The sequence below is a fragment of the Homarus americanus genome, unplaced genomic scaffold (genome assembly GCF_018991925.1).
Source record: "Homarus americanus isolate GMGI-L3 unplaced genomic scaffold, GMGI_Hamer_2.0 scaffold6317, whole genome shotgun sequence".
In the NCBI taxonomy this organism is placed as follows: Eukaryota; Metazoa; Arthropoda; class Malacostraca; order Decapoda; family Nephropidae; genus Homarus; species Homarus americanus.
Genome location: NW_024730668.1, coordinates 9,401,964 through 9,421,562, shown reverse-complemented (window position 1 = coordinate 9,421,562; position 19,599 = coordinate 9,401,964). Strand labels below are relative to the sequence as shown.

General features: G+C 44.0%; 1 protein-coding gene across 1 annotated transcript; it reads right to left on the bottom strand.

The window, feature by feature from the left end:
- Positions 1-12,587: 12,587 nt before the first annotated feature.
- On the bottom strand, positions 12,588-14,664 carry LOC121867076 (dynein axonemal assembly factor 11-like). The gene is made up of 2 exons (XM_042366832.1): positions 14,463-14,664; positions 12,588-12,766 (listed from the first exon to the last, which is right to left on the bottom strand). The coding sequence occupies exons 1-2, from the start codon at positions 14,662-14,664 to the stop codon at positions 12,588-12,590; spliced, it is 381 nt and encodes a 126-aa protein (XP_042222766.1).
- Positions 14,665-19,599: the final 4,935 nt, after the last annotated feature.

Below are 19,599 nucleotides of genomic sequence, written 5' to 3'. Positions count from 1 at the left end.
ATGCTAGTGATGGAAATGCTGGATATATATATATATATATATATATATATATATATATATATATATATATATATATATATATATATATATATATATATATATATATATATATATATATATATATATATATATATATATATATATATATATATATATATATATATATATATATGCAAGCAAATCACTGTAGGTGCGCATGATCCAGGTATATGCTGATAACCACAAGGAAAAAGAAAACACGAAGTTCCCAAGCGATTTCGTGTAACTCACATCTTCAGGGGTGAGTACAGACTAATGAGAAATACTTGAGAAGGCTAATATATACAGTAGGAAAAGAAATTCTGGTCCAACTGTGCAGAGGAAGGACATGTTTACACGCAGTGCAACAACACCAACAAAGGCTGCGTAAACTGCAAAAGGAACAGGGACGTGCACCACACCCACCCAACCATGGCCATATCCTGCCCCCACCAAAAAGACCCTCATCAAACACAAGCAAGAGCAGGAAGACTAACGAGAAAGGATGAGAGACCAAAGCACATATGCTGAAATAGCAAAGAGGGCCGTAAAAGAGGCAACAAAGCCAACTACTGACACCATAATCAAATTAAGTGACACTGATCAGTACAAGGTAATGGTGAGCATGCTACATGCTCACCTTCATAACATCATTGCCCCAGGATCATATGCCGACGAACTCAATAGGGTGCTTGAAATAAACAACATGCCACAAATGAACATCCCTGAAAACCCAAACTCAGCAAACTTGTTACACGCCACCAGCACCCCAGAGCTTACAAAACACTTCAGACAACGCTTAGCCACGCCCAAGGACACAGCATCACCAACAGACCAGGATAACATACCGGAAAAAGCGGAACGACCTGGAAATTTGACTGAGAGGGCCAGAGACCCAAGACTGACTTAAGGAACGGGAACGAAAAGGAACTCAGCGGCCAAGAACAATGAAATGGAAATCGAAATCGACTTCCCTACAACAACCCCTGTGCCTGAAGAAGCAGCAGATATAGGACTAAGGTTTTATCATCCCACAAGAATACCATACCCACCACGCAGAAAACCAAATGGGAAATTAATCGAAGACTAAGTAATGGCTAATGAAATCATATGGCAATACACAGACGAACGGTATGACAAAGAAACGGTATGGAACATGATCAAAAAAGGCACAATAAAATTCGGCACAAAAGATTTTATTGTAATCACGGTAGCGGAAGCATCTCAGGGGGCACTACTCAGTTGAGTGTCCTTACTTGGAGCTGGCAGATGCTCACCCTACAAGGGGTCACAGCTCAAGATTGAAGAAGCCGCAAATCCAGATAACTGTGAGGGCAAACTTTTTCGGAGTGAGGGTTGTAAACTCTTGGAACAATCTACCAGAGAGTGTTGTGACGGCACCGAGTGTGAGCTCTTTCAAGACAAGACTTGACCAATACTGGAGCGGGTTCAGGTACATTCAGGAGCCGGTGCATGCCCAGTATTTGCCAACAGTGCGTGACAGAGACGTGACCGATCGCCCGGGCGGCTAGCGAGCCGATCTTTTGGTGAAGAAGATAAATGAAAAAGAAAAGTAATCAGAGAAGTGACCGATCGCCCAAGCGGCTAACGAGCCGATTAGTGGGGAAGAGGATAAAAGTAAGAGGATAAAAGTGAACTCAAAAGGAAATCATCGGGACTCAACGAAATGAGATCACCCCCTCAACTTCAACCCTCCAAGAAAAAGAAATACTGGATCATCTACAACTGAAAACACTTAAAATCCTACAACACAATGTCCGTGATTGGCATACATGCAAAACATCGCTTTGTAACATATACAATGAAAACAATCCAGACATAATACTAATAAGTGCACACGGCGAACCCGAGAACAACAAAATCAAAATATTTAACTACGACACCCACCAATCGAACAAAAGTGGAGAAAAACATGAGAGAGTTGCCGTAGCGATGAAAAAGGTATCAAACACATAATAATAGACAACTTTAACAGCGAATTCCCTGCCATTAAAGTACAGACCTACTGAAACTAACAAATTATAATATCCCAATACTTAGCAATATCTGGCACCTACTTTTGGGTGTCATAAGTGATTGGTGTATTCCTGGTGACCGCTGCTTTATATTATAAATTCTATCTGAAAAACAAGATATATCACAAAGAAAAGTCTGCGTTAAAGTCTGCATGTTCCTCAGGTAAATACCAAATGTTATTAAGACACTGTCTTAATAAGACAGAGTGTAAAAGGGCTGAAAAAGAGTTCCAGAGGCTGGTTGCAAGCGAGGTCAAGTCAAACCCAAAGGCGTTTTACCTCTATGCAAAGTCGAAATTGAAAACGCTAGTAGGACTATCAGACCTGAGGCTTGTGGATGGTAGTTACGCAGATTCTGATCACGATAAAACTGAGGCATTGACAGCTTCTTTTCCTCGGTGTTCACAAGAGAGGATGCAACTAACCTTCCTGCGTTTGAGGACAGACGGTTCGACACAGCACTGACCCACATTGTGTTCACAGAAGAGGGTATTAGAAATAAACTGGCCAGGCTAAAGGTCCATAAGAGTCCCGGACCTGACATGGTGCATCCTAGAAAGCTAAGAGAGTTGTGCAAAGAGCTTGCAGAGCCCCTGAAGATCCTGTTTTGTAAATGCCTGGATGGACAAATGGTCCCCAGTGAATGGAAAGTGGCTTATGTGAGTCCTATCTTCAAGAAGGGCGATCGGCACTCAACGAACAACTATAGACCAGTGAGCCTGACCATCATAATATGTAAGGTACTTGAGAGTATTATCAGAGATGCCGCAATGGTACATCTAATACGAAACAATCTTGTAAAGGATTGCCAACACGGTTTTATGCCGGGGCGCTCCTGCTTAACACAATTGGTCAAGGTATTGGATATTTGGACCCTTATTCTGGAACGGGGTGGTAATATCGACAATATTTACCTAGATTTTTCCAGGCTTTCGACAGTGTACCCCATGAAAGGCTGAAAATCAAATTAGAAGGGTACGGAATTCGGGGAAATGTCCTTGCATGGATAGAAGATTTTCTACATGACCGCAAGCAGTGTGTGGTGATTAATGGCACAAAATCGTCATCCGTACCTGTCACAAGTTGGGGTACCACAGGGCAGTGTATTGGTCCCACTGTTGTTTGTTTGTTTCATAAATGACATGCCTGACGTTGTACACTCCTCCATACAAATGTTTGCCGATGACGCTAAGTTATTTCAGGAAATTAAGAACCAAGCTGACTGTGAAGAGCTGCAGAAGGACCTCTGTGGGCTCCAGGAATGGTCGAAGGAACTGCTGCTTAGATTTAATGTCACGAAGTGTAAGAGGATGCACCTGGGGCGTACCAACAGTAAGGAGGCGTATCATATGTCCCAACGGGACGAAGAAACTGCACTAGTTGAGACTGAATGTGAGAAGGACCTAGGTGTGTATGTTGACAATGAGCTGAAGTTCTCGGGCCATTGCGAGAAGAAGGTAAACTAGGCAAATAAATTATTGGGTCTTATAAGAAGGCCGTTCAGATATCTAGACGGTCCGTCCCTCGTAACAATCTTCAAGAGTGAAGTGCTTCACCATCTGGAGTACTGTCACCCCGTCTGATCCCCGAGATATGCTAGGGACTGTCAGTTGGTTGAAAATGTTCAAAGGAGGGCCACCAGACTGGTGCCTGCACTTCGGCACCTCAGCTACCCTGAGAAATTGGAGAGCCTGAACTTGCCTAGCTTATATTACAGACGGGCAAGGGGTGATCTAGTTGAGGTGTATAGCATCTCAGGGGGCACTACTCAGTCGAGTGTCCTTACTTGGAGCTGGCGGACGCTCACCCCACAAGGGGTCACAGCTCAAGATTGAAGAAGCCGCAGCTATTACAGTTTATAGCTTTGCCTGATGTATAAGTGAAATAGTAATGTGTTAGGGCAGTGGTTCTTAACCTGGGGGGGGTTCGCCCCCCTAGGGGGGGCATCAGTAATTTCCAGGGGGGACGCAAGCCCTAGGGAAAAAGTAGGAATTTCTCTAATTATAATTATAGTTTTTATTCTCTTAATAAGAGCGTGGGCTAATATTGAGAAGTTTATGAAAAAATGCAAAAGTATCGCCTTATAACTTTAGTTTTCTATAGGCTACTTTTTTTACTTAGGGCTTACCATTTTCTGTGCTTATTGACCCCCCTCCCTATCCCTCGAAACCCATGGGGGGGGGGAGTTAACTCGTCCTGGACCTGTATACTGCTCGTTGGTGACTGGTGAGCCCCGTTCTCTCCCAGTCTTCTGCACACGTCCGTGGCAATAATTCCTCTTCTCTCACATTTATTCAGTTAAGGCTGTTGAGGTATGTTTTATCCCAGTTGTTATATTTACCTAAAAATAGTAAGCAGCCATAAGTTTATTGGTGAATTGTGAACCCGCATGTGTTGCTCTGTTTGTTATTCGCAAGTTTTGAATTCCGTTTGTATTTTATCAGAAGTTGGTGGTGCTTAAAATCATGTGGTGGTAACAGGTGGTTATGGTAAAGTTGTATTTTTGATGACATTGATTTGTTTCTTAATAATCATGTGTTTATGATCATGATGTGTTTACTATAATGTTGTGGTGTTTGTTAATATTTACTTAATAATTATGTGGTGGTGTTTATGATCATGTATGATTGTAGTCACTTGTAGTGTTTACGAACTTTACGATCATGTGGTTGTGATTATCATGATGTTGTGGTGTTCATGAGCACGTGGTGATGTTTATCTTACCTTACACGTGCCTTATGTTTTGTTCACAGATTTGTGTTGTCCACTGCACATCAAATAATTCGCAATGAGTGCAAAGAAGCGGAAGTATCTTGACGAATATATTCGATTTGGATTCGTGTCTCTCCAAGAGGGTGACACAGAGGTCCCCCAGTGTGTGATATGTTACAAGACCCTGAGCAATGATGGAATGCGGCCCTCACGCTTGGAACGCCACTTGAGGACAACACATCCTGCTCTAGCTGACAAGCCCAAGGCATTCTTTGAAACAAAAAGACACTCCTTGAAGCAAGTTAAGTTAGACGGCTGTGGGGCATTTCAGCAACAAACTTCAAAGGTTTTTGAGGCTTCCTATGAGATCGCCATGTTGATTGCAAAGAGCAAGAAGAGCCATAACATCGGAGAGTTTTTCATAAAACCAAGCATACTCCGTGCAGCAGAACTAGTTCTGGGGAAAGATAGTGCAAACAAGCTTTCCCAAATTTCACTATCAAACGATATAGTCAAGGTAAGGATCGATGAATTGTCTCAAGACATCAAAGATCAAATTCTAGGCCAAGTAAGAGATTCTCCTGTTTTTGCCATCCAGTGTGACGAAACGACTGACATCGCTCAGTGTTCTCAGCTACTGATGTATGCTCGTTTCGCGTCAGGCAACAGTGTAAAAGAGGAAATGCTGTTCTGTCACCCCATGGAAAGTTGTACAACAGCAGCAGCTAATTTTCATGATGTATCAAACTTCTTTCAGGAAAACCAACTTTCGTGGGACTCGCTGATAGGGGTGTGCACTGATGGAGCTCCAGCCATGCTTGGTCTGCAGTCTGGATTCATTACAATGGTGAAAGAAAAAAATCCGTCTGTTGTAGGTACACACTGCATACTTCATCGTGAATCCTTAGTATCCAGAACTTTACCTGCTGAAATGAGGGATGTATTGAACGTGGCTATCAAGGTAGTCAACTTTATCAAAGCTGGAGCCTTAAACAGTCGTCTCTTCAAACTGCTGTGTAAGGATATACATAGAATCTGAACATGAAACCTTGCTTTTTCACACGAACGTACGATGGCTATCAAAGGGGAACATGCTTGGACGGCTTTATGAACTACGAGAAGAAGTAGCAATATTTCTTGATTCGAAGCAGAAGGCAGATCTCCATGACAAGTTCCAGTCTGAAGGCTTTCAGCTATCTCTAGCCTTCTTGGTGGACATCTTCGAAGCGTTGAATGCTCTCAACTTTAAACTACAAGGGAAAAACATCAACATCATCATGCACCACGACACCATTCGAACCTTCATGGCCAAACTCGACCTCTGGAAGTGTCGAATTCAGCAGGGAAATACAGCCAGCTTTAGTAACTTGGATTCTGCTCTCATTCACGGTAACCTTGATTCTGAGTTAAAGAAACAAATAATCACTCATCTAACTGATTTGAAAACAGAATCCATCAGATACTTCCCAGAGATAGATGAGAAGTGTGAAGCCTGGAAATTCATCAGGAACCCAATTCAATGTGAAGTAGCTGATGTTTCGGATGAAGTGCAAGAGGAGTTTCTTGAGTTGGAGTTCAACTCCACAGCTAAGGAAGACTTCAAAGAACTGGATCTTGAGACGTTCTGGGTCAAGTACTTTCCTGTTTACCCTCTGATCTCACATCAGGCTCTTCACATTCTAACTATGTTCGGATCCACGTATCTTTGTGAAGCTGCATTTTCCACGCTCGTTGCTGTCAAGACCAAGTACAGAAACAGGCTGAACGTTGAAGGGGATTTACGTTGTGCACTCTCTGGCATTCAACCACGGATTCAAGATCTAGTAGCTAAGAAGCCGTGTCAAGTATCTCACTAATTTATACTCAATAAAAAGACTAAAAACACAATTTTTTCACTTTTCTTTAAAATCTGGGAGGGAATTTTATTCATGGATGCAAGGGGGGCGTGGAGGGAAGGACCAATTCTTAGAGGGGGCGTGGTAGTAAAAAGGTTAAGAACCACTGTGTTAGGGTGTGTGATAACCGCCCATCAGGCAATATTTCTGAGTATCCTCCATTCTACCGTCACCTCAGGTCCCATGCGGTCGGAGTGCCTTGCTGGGCGGCGGCCATTAATTATCGCTGTGAGCGTCCCACCGGGTGGTGACTACTCCCAGCTATGCCAAGCCACTGTAAACCTGTGGATTCCCAGCACACCACCCCAAATGAGTAGGAACAAATAAGGAGACCGTGAGAAACTCTGCGGTCGTCACTTGGAGTGTACTGCGAACATCATTGTCATTCAAATCCACCGCGCTTGTAGATTCTCAGAGAAAGGGAAACATTGATATAGGGTAGCTCACCTACTCAATGTTACTGAATTATGTGTTGTATTGTACCCAGGTACGGTTATCTTATGTTAATTGTATGTATTCATAGCATTAAGGAGAACTCAGGGTATCCATAAGATGATTGGGAAAGTCCAGTTGAGCCGGACTAGTGTACTGTAGGACTAAGTGTGGATCATGGTTTGAAGGTCATACTATTTACATCTGTGAACGTGTAGCGAAAATAACTTCCACAGATATCATATGAAAATACATGAGAACAATGATCTGGAAAAAGGATAAAGGTATCAGAACTATGTGAAGTGTTGGAAGTGATCTAGAAACTATACTTCAAAAAGAATATCTTGTATACCCACGCCATGAAAATACGATGCTAGGCTTGGTTTGGGTTGGCGCCTAGGCCGCCTCGGGTGTGCCGCGTTGGTATTGTAGTGGATTCCTCCCCTACAAACGCTGTTTGTCGCTGAGTAGCCGACCCCGCGAATTCCACAGTGTGTGCCTCGTGGTCTAGGTCAACCAGCGCCGCCCACGGAGCGGGGGTCAACTATCTACTAGGGTGTGTCATACGGAGGCGAATTTTTTTTTTTTGAGTTTGAAAAATCGGCCCATGGTATTAATGATGGAGTTCTATGTGTAGAATCATGTGATATCTTCAGATTTGAAAAGTTTTCATTTTTTGCTAGGTAAATTTTAACTTGAACTCTTATGAAAATTCAGTATTCCCACCCTTTTACCAACACCACTGAATAGCTTATTTAAAGTAAAGTAAATGTATCAGGTTAATTTATTAGGATGAAAATGATCCAGAATAGTGAAACGAATGATCTTGACACATTTATTAAATTTAATATTCCTTTAGAAAACAAAATCATCAAATACAAAACCGGTTTTACTACTACGACCCGGTGTTGCTGCACACCATAGAGAACATGTCTTTCTTGCTTCTGTTTCTACTCATCACCTCCCTGCTGACCACCTGAGCTCGGATGTAGCCTTCCCTCCTCTCCTGGCTGTACACGTGACTGCTGGCCTCGCTCACTTGCTGTACACAACGCTCTATACTCTGGGTGTGCGAGGGCCAGGCAGGGACATGCATGGGGTTGTCCAGGAAAGCTCTGACTTGAACATTGGTGAGGCTGCAGGTAAGAGGGGCTCACTGCCAGCCTGGATGTTATCCAGATCTATGAGATCAGTGAGGGTCTTGGCACCTAGATTGACTTCAGGAGTCTTCCTGACCCTGAAGGAATCGTCACCAACTGATTCGTCATGCCCAGATCCTCTCATAAGTCTCATATCCAAGATCTTTTTGACTGCCACTCTTCTCTCCTCCTCATCCTTACTGCAGAGCATTGTCTGCAGAACTGCCTCGGGATGAGCATACCAGGAAGATCTCCTCACAGTCTGCTCCACAATCTGAACAACCTTCCTTGGCTGACTCCTCAGGAGCTCAAGCTGGAAGAGAACATGCCTCGGACCTTCGGAGAACGATGACTTGACCTTGGTGTTGAACCAATTTGGCAAGTAGACACTCACGATGAATTGGACAATAAGTCTCAGGTTGTGAAGCTGGTTCCCTTTCAGTTTATGATGAGCGACCCAAATTCTGCAGAACCTGAGAGCCGTTGTGAGCTACCTAGAATGTGAGACTGGACCTATCTGCAGGTAAGCAAGTCTATCAGGCATGACCCAGTTTGATGGCACTGCAAATCATGTAACCATAGTACTGGTCAGTACTCAGGTCGTCAATGACAGTATGTGCAAGCTCAACGAGTGGAGGGCCAACTGTGATTTTTTCAAAGCTCGGATTTATTTCTAACTCAGTGGCAGAGTCCAGCATCTTGCCAAGAGGACCAGACCATCTGTTGTTTGAAAGAGTCTTGCCATCCAGCTCCTGGATCAGATGTCTGAGTGGCAACTCGTTGGTGTGGAGGTCACAAACAATCCAGACCAGCTTCCTCCCAATCTTCCGCTCTATCCACTGTATGACCCCCCCTTGCCACCCTGTGTTCGTGTTGGTGCTGTCCCCTCCAATGGCCTGCAGGGTCTGGTCTACTTTCCTCTCTCTGAGCCAGTTCACAATGTTATCTGCCACTATCTCAGCTGGTTTCCTGATGTCATCTTTCTCTGGAGTGAAATGCCACAAATACTTCCCTCCTGGTTCACTGCAGCAGGAGTAGTGTTCCTCCTTCACCATGGCAGGGAACAACTTGTCAGAATCTCCAACTTTCATGAACACTTTAGTGTCATCCCTTCTCCCATCAAAGAACAAACAATTGAGTCCATTTTCTCTTATCCCCTTATCAAACTCCTCTTCTAGGTTACTGACAAGTTTCTCCTGAGCTCTCCTTACTTTGTTATGATCTATCACCAGGTGAACATCATCAGGTGTTATCAAACCACCGTCAACCCAGGCAGCTGTTGCTATCTCTGCAGTTTCTCTGAGACCAGTGTGGTGTGGTGTCGCATGCTGGCCAGAGCTATGCTCGGGATATCTTTCCTATTTCGAATCTTATGCCTGGAAGGTTTGGGATCATTATTTTCTGGGTTAGGGACAAAGTCACCATTCTCCTGGTCAGCACTCGGATCAGCCATGGGGGAAGTCATTAAACTCTGAATCAGCTTGACTCCAATCATCGGCCTTTTTTACCTCACCCTGGGCCTTCTCAAGTCTCTTTTCCTCGGCAACTCTTCTCCTCTTCTGTCTCTCTCTGGCAGCCTCCTGTCTCTTGGACTCCGGAATATCTTGGCTAGAAATCATGAGAGCCCCTATACTGCCAGTCTTCTCTCTCTGTGCTTTGACAAATGCCAGTTCAATCACAGGAATCTTCAGTTCACGCTTGCAAATACATGAGATGTGGGCCTCGGATTTACAGTCACGATCGCATCCAAACCTGTGACAGAGAACAATTGGGCACTTGCAAGTAATTATGTCAAATAACTGGTCCAGTTGCTTGGCAAGCTGTCCTTAACTGTGCTTTCCTCTCCCAAGAGAGATATCTCTTGCCTTTTCCCAACTGGCTAGCAGTCTCTCACTAATCTTCTTCTGACTTGTTATGACTGGAGGCTTGAACTGAGCGTTAGCCAGGAGTGTACTGTGCCAAGACAGCTTTGGTCATATCACTGGCAATGTCTTTTGTTTGTGTAAGTTCTTTTTGGTTCTTTTCACTGATTTGCCTGATTAAAACACCGTATCTCAAAGCATCTCAATGTAGGTAACTCCACTTCAGGAGCTCTCCCAGACCCAAGATAGTGACTGAGATGGCTGGATTTTTGGTTCCTCGTCCTGACACAAGCAGCCATCGCATATATTATCAACTTATAAATGCATCAGAATCTGAAACAGAAAAAATATTGTTAGTTGGGTTGTTAAAGAATGAAGTCAGAAAGCAATGTTCACTATTTAATTGTAATGCACTAATGCAGCTGTACGTTAGATTTTCGATAAATTTCACGCTAAAATTTACCTAGCAAAAGGTTGCAAAATATTGAAACTGAAATTATTTTCTGTTTATATACACTAAAATCTACCAAAAAAGTGATGGGCCATTAGTTTTAGCTGATCTTCCCTCCTATGACACACCCTAGTATCTACCCACGCCTACCTCTGCTATAAAAGACCTCACCTCGTGGTGACCTCTCTATTTTCTACCTACACCAACCAGCAAGCAACACCTCCACCTCCTCCGCCGCTGCCTGGCGGCCCTCGCTCCCGCCGGCGAGCATGGCTGTCCTCCTCTCAGGTCACACGCGGTCGGAGCACCTTGCTGGGCGTCGGCCATTCTCCCTGTGAGCGTCCCACCATGTGAGGTGACTACCAGCTATACTATTCCACTGTAAACCTGTGGATCCCCAGCAGACCACCCCAAATGAGTAGGAATAAATAAGGAAATGCTTGAGAAACTCCGCGGTCGTCACTTGGAGCGACCTATAATGCCAGGCGCAGAAACAGTACTGGTATGTCTCTGGGTGTAGCCCTCGTCTCTACCCACCGAGGGCGGTGTGCGAACGAGGTGCCTGATGTGTGCACCTAGAAATCACAAGGAGTCCCATACTTGCAGGTGTGGAGTATAACAGGTGTGGTGAGCTGGTGCTACAGGGAGGTGAGATGGTGTTACTATGTATGATAACCTAAGGTGCTATATTCCATACAGGTGGAGCAGTCCGAAGTGTTAAATGATATTGTAAGCACGGTAACCAAACTCATCGTTGTTCTTCTGAGGTAGGCCAGCTCAAATGTATTTTTTTGTTACCATATAGTTTATAAAGAATAAATTTGTTGACATGTTATGGTTTCACCCTTCTTTCCCCTTATCGATCTGGTCAATGAAAAACCTAACCCAATGCCTAGTCCACTCTGCCTGCTACCAAACGAGTGACATACTGTCCAGAGGGGGTCTGGTGGCAGCGACCCTTAAAATTAAGATTAGAGTTAAGTATTTCCCCTTAGAATTAGTGACCCCAGTCTGACAGTATAGGAGCGACCTATAATACCAGGCGTAGAAATAATACTGGTATGTCTCTTGGTGTAGCCCTCGTCTCTACCCACCAAGGGCGGTGTGCGAACGAGATGCCTGTTATGTATACCTAGAAATTACAAGGAGTCCCATACTTGCAGGTGTGGAGTGTAACAGGTGTGTTGAGATGGTGCTACAGGGAGGTGAGATGGTGCTACTATGTGTGATGACCTATGGTGCTATATTCCATACAGGTGGAGCAGTCTGACGAGTTAAGGGGTAGTGTAAGAAGGAATGACCGAGGTAAGGAGGTCACGGATTGTTATGCAATAAGTATGTGGATTACACGTAATTAATGTAAGACGTCTGGTGCCGAGCGGGGTAACCAACATCTTCGTTGTTCTTCTGAGGAAGGCCAATTCACTTGTATGTTTTTTACCAGTATGTTGTATAAGGAATAAATAAATTAAGACATGTTATGGTTTCACCCTTCTTTCCCCTTATCGATCTGGTCAATGAAAAACCTAACTCAATGTCTAGTCCACTCTGGCCGCTACCTAACGAGCTACATACTGCCCAAAGGGGGTCTGGTGGCAGCAACCCTTAAAATTAAGACTACTGTATAGTTAAGTTTTCCCCTTAGACTTAGTGACCCCACATCTGGCAGTATATTGTTAAAACATACTTTTTTTTAAACTGATTGTTTGAATATACTCCAGATATCAATTATATATTAGCCTAAAACTTCGTAGATGTTATGTAAGATTAAACTGTCTATATTCACAGAAATGATATATACATTTAAGCCTTTAATACTCACAGAACTTGTAAATATTATAAATGAGTTACTATCTACAATGATTAACGCAATTAGTCAATCCATTTCCTAGAACACGTATCCAGGCTAAAAATTTATTTCATAGAAATTCCCTAGAAAATTTTTTCAGAATAACATCACATTTCCTAAAACAAGTGTCCAGGCTAATTCTCCATTTCCTAGAAAAGTGTCAAAATGAAACCTAATTCCAACAGATAAACACTCACAATTCTCTGAGGTTGGGCAGGTCCTGGAGGCTTAGGAGGGAGGTGAGGTCGCAGACGAAATTGGCTGTGAGGTCGAGTTTCTGGAGGGGCTCGCACCTCTGGAGGCCCTCCACCCGCTCTATGTTGTTGAGAGCCAGATTGACGTACTCCAGATCCCGCAGCCGACCCACATTTTCTGCCGGACAGGTCATAATATGTCACACCCACTCAACTTGTCCCAGGTAAACAATAGATTGAATGTTTGCACTTGTCTACTGGCTTCAAATTCATCAAAAAGTTATTTCCTGTTTGACAGTCCTAGATTGTATTCAACATTGTCTTTGTTGGACGAGAGTTTAACAAGGGCATCAACTCTCATGGTGACTGATGCCTATGTGAGTGTGAATACACAGCAGCTTCATCCTAATATCCCCGTGGACAAGGCACAAATATGTTTGAGTTTGGCTTCAGAGACAAGTGGGTGGCAAACTGAGTTAAGGGTATCAAGAGCAAGTAGTGAGGATAAGGAGTCAATGATGATAAAACTGTCAGTGGCAGTGTTTTCAACAAGTTTCAGGGCTGTGAGTATGACAGAGTTACTGTAAGTATGTAGAGTGGATGCCCAATTACTAATTCTAGCTGCTTTCTCTATTACAATACCATCAGGCTTAGTCATAATTGAAACACTTCCAGCCCTCTCGCAGACAGTAATTAGAGAGCCATCGGAGTAGATGTTCTGTGTGATGTTATTTTAAATATGTTTGATCAAGATCTCTCACTTTGACAGTGTGCTGGAAATAAGTATTATGGGTGGTCAGTCGTTTAGGCAGTTGCGTGGGTGTTACGATGTCGAAGGCAACTGTCCGCCAGGGTAGCAGGAAGCGCTGCTGTGTCTCAACTTTGTAAAGATTGCCTTGTCCAAGCATCCTCATATGTGTAGCAGTAATTTGGATCCATTTAGATTCACCAGTTTCATGACTCATATATTAAAGCATTTCTTAGAAACAATATTGTCTGGATCACCACAGAAGAGCCTTGGGGCTATCATTAGGTTGACGTCCATTATTCTATCTTTGAAATTGGGTATTCCTAGTTCTTTCCTCATACTAAGTACTTTAGTACTCATGGGACAGCGTAGGATAAATCTCAGGGTTTTATTTTGCATTTTTTCGAGCTTGTTAAAGCTTTTCCCGTAATAATCTCTCAGAGATTTCATATAGCCCAGGTACATTACATTGCTTTGAAATTTTTTAGATTTAGAAGGTTTTAGCCTATCAGTATTGCAACTAGTGGTAAAGTGACCTGGAGGTCCTATAATTAGGATTAAGGTGACCTTGAGATACTGCAACTAGTGGTGAGATAACCTGCAGGTACTGTAATTAGTAGTACGGTAACCTGGGGGTACTGTAATTAAGAGTAAGGTGACCTGGAGGTACTGTAACTTATGGTAAGGTAACCTGGAGGTACTGTAATCACAAGTAAAGTGACCTTGATGTACTGCAACAAGTTGTGAGGTGACCTGGGGGTACTGTAACTAGTGGTGAGGTGACCTAGAGGTACTGTAATTAAGAGTAAGGTGACCTAGAGGTACTGTAATTAAGAGTAAGGTGACCTAGAGGCACTGTAATTAAGAGTAAGTTGATCTAGAGGTACTGTAATTAGGAGTAAGGTGACCTAGGGGTACTGTAACTTGTAGTGAGGTGACCTGGAGGGACAATAACAGTGGTGAGGTGACCCGAAGTTAAAGCAACTAGCGACGAAGTGGCTTGGTGGTATACTGTAGGCATTTAAAGATGAGGTACACTGGTACAGTATGCTGGAGGTAGAAGTAACAAGTTACTGTATAGCCTATGGTAACCTGGTGTTGAAGGGCCACAAATAAAGTGACTCACCTATCTTAGCTATAAGGTTGCCTTGCAGGTACAATATACGCAGGCGCGGGCACCACCGGTCAAGGTGTTCAATTTTGTGTATGTCTTGCTGGTGGAGGGAGAGCTCCTCCAACGTGGCCAACTCGCCATCATTGTGTTCTGCCCGCCTCCGGACGAGGTCTGCCGTGACTGAGGGAGGGATAAGCACGCTGATGTAGTACATAAATACAACCACACATGCATTAGCTTGCGCTTATTATCATGTAAACATACTGACACACACACTAAAATTTTTTACGTGTATGTCTTGCTGGTGGAGGGAGAGCTCCTCCAACGTGGCCAACTCGCCATCATTGTGTTCTGCCCGCCTCCGGACGAGGTCTGCCGTGACTGAGGGAGGGATAAGCACGCTGATGTAGTACATAAATACAACCACACATGCATTAGCTTGCGCTTATTATCATGTAAACATACTGACACACACACTAAAATTTTTTACCTGGTTCACCTAGAGGCCACACCAACTATAGAGATGGTCATAATGGGGAAGGAGGATAATGGCATATATTGTATCCCCCATTGTTCAAAATAGACTTGCGCCCTTAACCCAAGTCTGTAGAAGGCTTTGACTGATCACAATATTTAAAGGCATTTACAATCTCGAACGCTCTTCTAGAGTTTAAACTACAAATACAATTACAATTACTTGGTTCACAATACTCTCAAATTACAATTACAATTTCAATTACATAAAATATTGTACTTAATTAAATATAACAATTACAAGCTTTACCCATGTTCGGAGATCACATTCAGGCTTGAAGTAATAAGCAAAATGCAAAATGTATCTCCATATTCATTTCACTATAACTTATCATAAAGGGTTATTACGAATCAACGAATGAAGTATGTACATGAAACACAGGAATTCGTGGTTTATCTAATATAGAATTCATAACAATAAAGGAAACAAAGTTTTTCATAAGCATTATCCCTTTCATAAGTATAGATTTCCCTGAGCTGAATACAATTGTCTGGTGTTAGCTATTATAAAATACTCAGTTGCTACACCACAACAGAATAGTTTTAACAACTAAGGCAAGTAAAAAACGGGCAAAATCTGACTTTGTTTTGTAGTGGATTCCTCCCCTACAAACGCTGTTTGTCGCTGAGTAGCCGACCCCGCGAATTCCCCAGTGTATGCCTCGTGGTCTAGGTCAACCAGCGCCACCATACATCACGGAGGTCAACTATTAAGCCACGCCTACCTCCGCTATATATTGTCCTTGTTAAATCAATTATGGACTACCCACCCATCCCATTGAACACCCTTAGTAAAACGTGCATTAAAAGGTTACAAACAGTACAAAATATAGCCCTCAGATTTATATATAACATAAAATATACAGACCACATCAATAATGAACAGCTACACAAGAGAGCAAACCTCTTAGCAATCAATGTAGATATACACAACAAAGCTGTAAATATTTGGAAAAAAGTGACTGAACTTAACACAGAAGCATATCAAAACTGGATAAATAATATAGACAACGAAGAATTCCAAGAACACAGTTGGTTTAAATCAGCCAGGAAGAAAGTAATTGAACCATCTCCTGCCCCAATATACATATAAAACATTAATAGAGAGAATAAAAGATGAGAGTGACCTACCAGCTCCACAAGAACCTGGCAGGCCTCTCCATACAGTGTACCTTTTGACTAACATAACTAATATTTAACATTTAACATTTAACATATAACATTGAACTAACATCTTAGAAAATGTGACTACCCCTCCCAGCTACACAAGGACCAAGTGGCCTACGAACCCATCAAAAAAAAAAAAAATAATAATAATAATAATAATAATAATAATAATAATGTGATTACCCTCCCAGCTACATCAGCCAAGAAGAAGTAATTGAACCACCTCCTGCCCCAATATACTGTACACATTTACACATAAAACATTAATAGAGGAATAAAGATGAGAGTGACCTATCAGCTCCACTAAGAACCTGGCAGGCCTCTCCATACAGTGTACCTTTGGACCAACACAACTAACACTTAACTAACACCTCAAAAAAATAAAAAAAATAAAAATAAAATAAAAATGTGACTACCCTCCCAGTTACACAAGGACCTGGGCGGGCTCACTAACTCCAACAATAATAAAAATAATAATAATAAGCAGTATTATATAAATAAACCAATATTAATACAAAAGTCTGACGACCCAAGGGAGCAGAACAAATATAAAACACCAATAAGAAGATGAAGCGATCTGGTTGAGCCCAGATTCTTTCTACTCGTACTGTATTTCAGTTTCACCACTTTTCCTTCAACCCCTAATAATCTTCTTTCACCTCATAACTAAAGACGTCGTATCGTATCGACCTGCCTTCTTTCTACCCACACCAACCAGCAAGCAACACCTCCTCCTCCTGCCTGGCGGCCCTCGCTCCCGCCGGCGAGCATGGCACCTCTGAGCACCCTCACCAACCAGCTCTCTCTACTCAACGCTTGTAACCATGCTGCCTTCTCAGTACCAAGCTGCACTGTACATCCAATACAAAATGTATACAGAGAGCACATTGTGATTTTCATTTCTCCATCCCATCCTGAGTGTGAACCAATAACTCGTACCCCACAAATGGTGACCCCCGGAGATTCGCACTCACACAGGATGGAGGAGAAACTGATCACTCTCTCAGTCTTCAAGCAACATGGAAGATTGGCTTACCCACGCAGAGGCAGCTATCATCAGCTCTACAGCTACTGTCTCTACACCGCAGGTTAGACACCATAGAGCAGCTCTGCTACTCTAAGCAGACAGCCGCTCCTCTTCCTGCCCCAAGCACCACGTCCTACCGACCCCAACACACCCGTCCTGCCTCAGACGCCACCCCCGGCCCAGCAGTAACCCCTGCCACTGTCCTGGACCCTCCTCCTGACGCGGACCCTCCTCCGCTCCTGCCTGGCAGTCCCTGCTCCCGACGCGGCCCATGCGCCTGAGTGCGGCCCCACACACCCTTTTTTTTTTCCCCTCAGGTACCCCCTGCTACTGTCCTGCACCCTGCTGCTGTCGTGGACCCTACTGCTGTCATGCACCCTGCTGCTGTCATGGACCCTCTTCCTGCTGACACAGCCCCTGCTCCTGACCCAGGCCCACACACCCCAGCAGGCGCATCTGAGGACTCTGTACCTGTCGCGAGTGAAGCACAACATTCATCGCCTCCACAACCCTCCTTCTCCCTCTTTTCTCCCACAGATCTCGTGTATCTAGACAGAGTTGCTTCCCCTAGCGGGCCGGCCTATCCACGCCTCACCGTTAAGGGGCAAGTGTCTCACATGGCATGCAACCCCTGCAGACAACAAGCTCCTACAATCGTCTGAAGGAAGGGAGAGTATTGTAGTGGGATTCCTCCCTACAAACGCTGTGTGTCGCTGAGTAGCCAACCCCGCGAATTCCAATAGTGTATACCTTCGTGGTTCAGGTCAACCAGCGCCGCCATACACCACGGAGGTGTCAACTATTAAGCCACGCCTACCCGCTATATATAAGACCTGACCTCGTGGTGACCTTATCTCTCTTCGGACCTACACCAACCAGCAAGCAACACCTCCTCCCTCCTCCTCCTCCTCCTCCTGCCTGGCGGCCCTTAGCCCCCCAGCGACTTATGTGACTCATTGGGCAAGCTGGTCCTCCTCTGAACACCCTCACCAACCAGCTCTCTCTACATCATGCTTGTAACCACGCTGCCACTTCCCAGCACCAAGCTGCACTGTACATCCAATACAATATGTATACAGAGAGCACATTGTGAGTTTCCTTTCTCCATCCCATCCTGAGTGTGAAACAACATCACGTACCCCACAGTTTCTAATAACTAAGATCTCAACCTTTAGACAGTACGCCACTGCATCCTCGGACGTGTCAAAACTTAGCAAAAGCGAGGCATTTCGGAGTGTATTCATTCTCCCACATCGCACGGTAATGCAGAGGGAACAGCACAGGAAGCTCCTGAAGGGCCTGAAGCAGAAGTGGGAGGAGTCGAGGAGGAGCAGGGACGGGTGTACATAGGTGTTATTCAGGGAGAGAGTAGTGGAAGCAAGTGTGCCGACACAGGGCCGGGGAACAGCAGCGCACCCGCGCTACCCCCCACCCGGGAGGTGGCACCAGTTCCGACTATCAGCCGGGAGGAGGCGAGCGCCTTATAAACAATGACATTTCTAACCACACCCTGCAAAATACAGTGTACTTAGCAAATGCTGCAGCTTCTGAGAATGGGGTTACTACTAAGAGCAGAGACGTTACCGAGAACAAATTCAGGCTTGAATGTAATGTACACCAATACTGACACGTTCCTTGATAAGAGAGAGGAGTTTGAAACACTACTGAAGGTACACCAACCAGATATTGTAGGAGTCGTCGAACTGTTGTACAAGAACAGGAGAATCGACCCAGAGGAATGTGAGTTTAGTATTGCTGGATAAGACTCATTTACGAACCTTTCTCAAGAATCCTGCATGAGGGGTGTGGTTATCTATGCTAGGCAAGACCTTAGAGCCAGCCAGGCGACGGTACAGGGAGAGGATGTTTTTGAAGAGTCCAAGTGGTGTAAAATTAAACTAAAGGGAGGGGACTTACTTATTGTCGGGTGTATCTACAGATCCCCAAATTGTGGCCCACTAAATCAAAGGAACTTAAGAGCCTTAATATATAACGCGACGATGCTTAACCCCAGCCACCTCCTTATAATGGGGGACTTTAACTATGGCGACATCGACTGGAGAAACGAGTTCACCCCAAATGACTTGAATAATCCTGCTACTCTTTTTGTAGAAACTCTGAGAGATAATTTTGTGTTCCAACATGTTAGAGACCCGACACATTACAGAGGGGAGCAAACACCCTAGCCTTTTGACCTCATCATAACAAACGAGGAGGGTATGGTGGCCAAACTGGAACACCTTGCTCCAGTTGGCACCAGTCACCATATAGTGTTGTCATTCAGATTTAATTGTTACCTAGTTCAAGATAAGGCCAGGCCAAGGTGCAAATATTACAATGGAAATTACAACTGGATGAGGGAAGAGATGAGGGGTATCCACTGACCTGACTCATCAAGGCACAAGAACGCACACACTACGC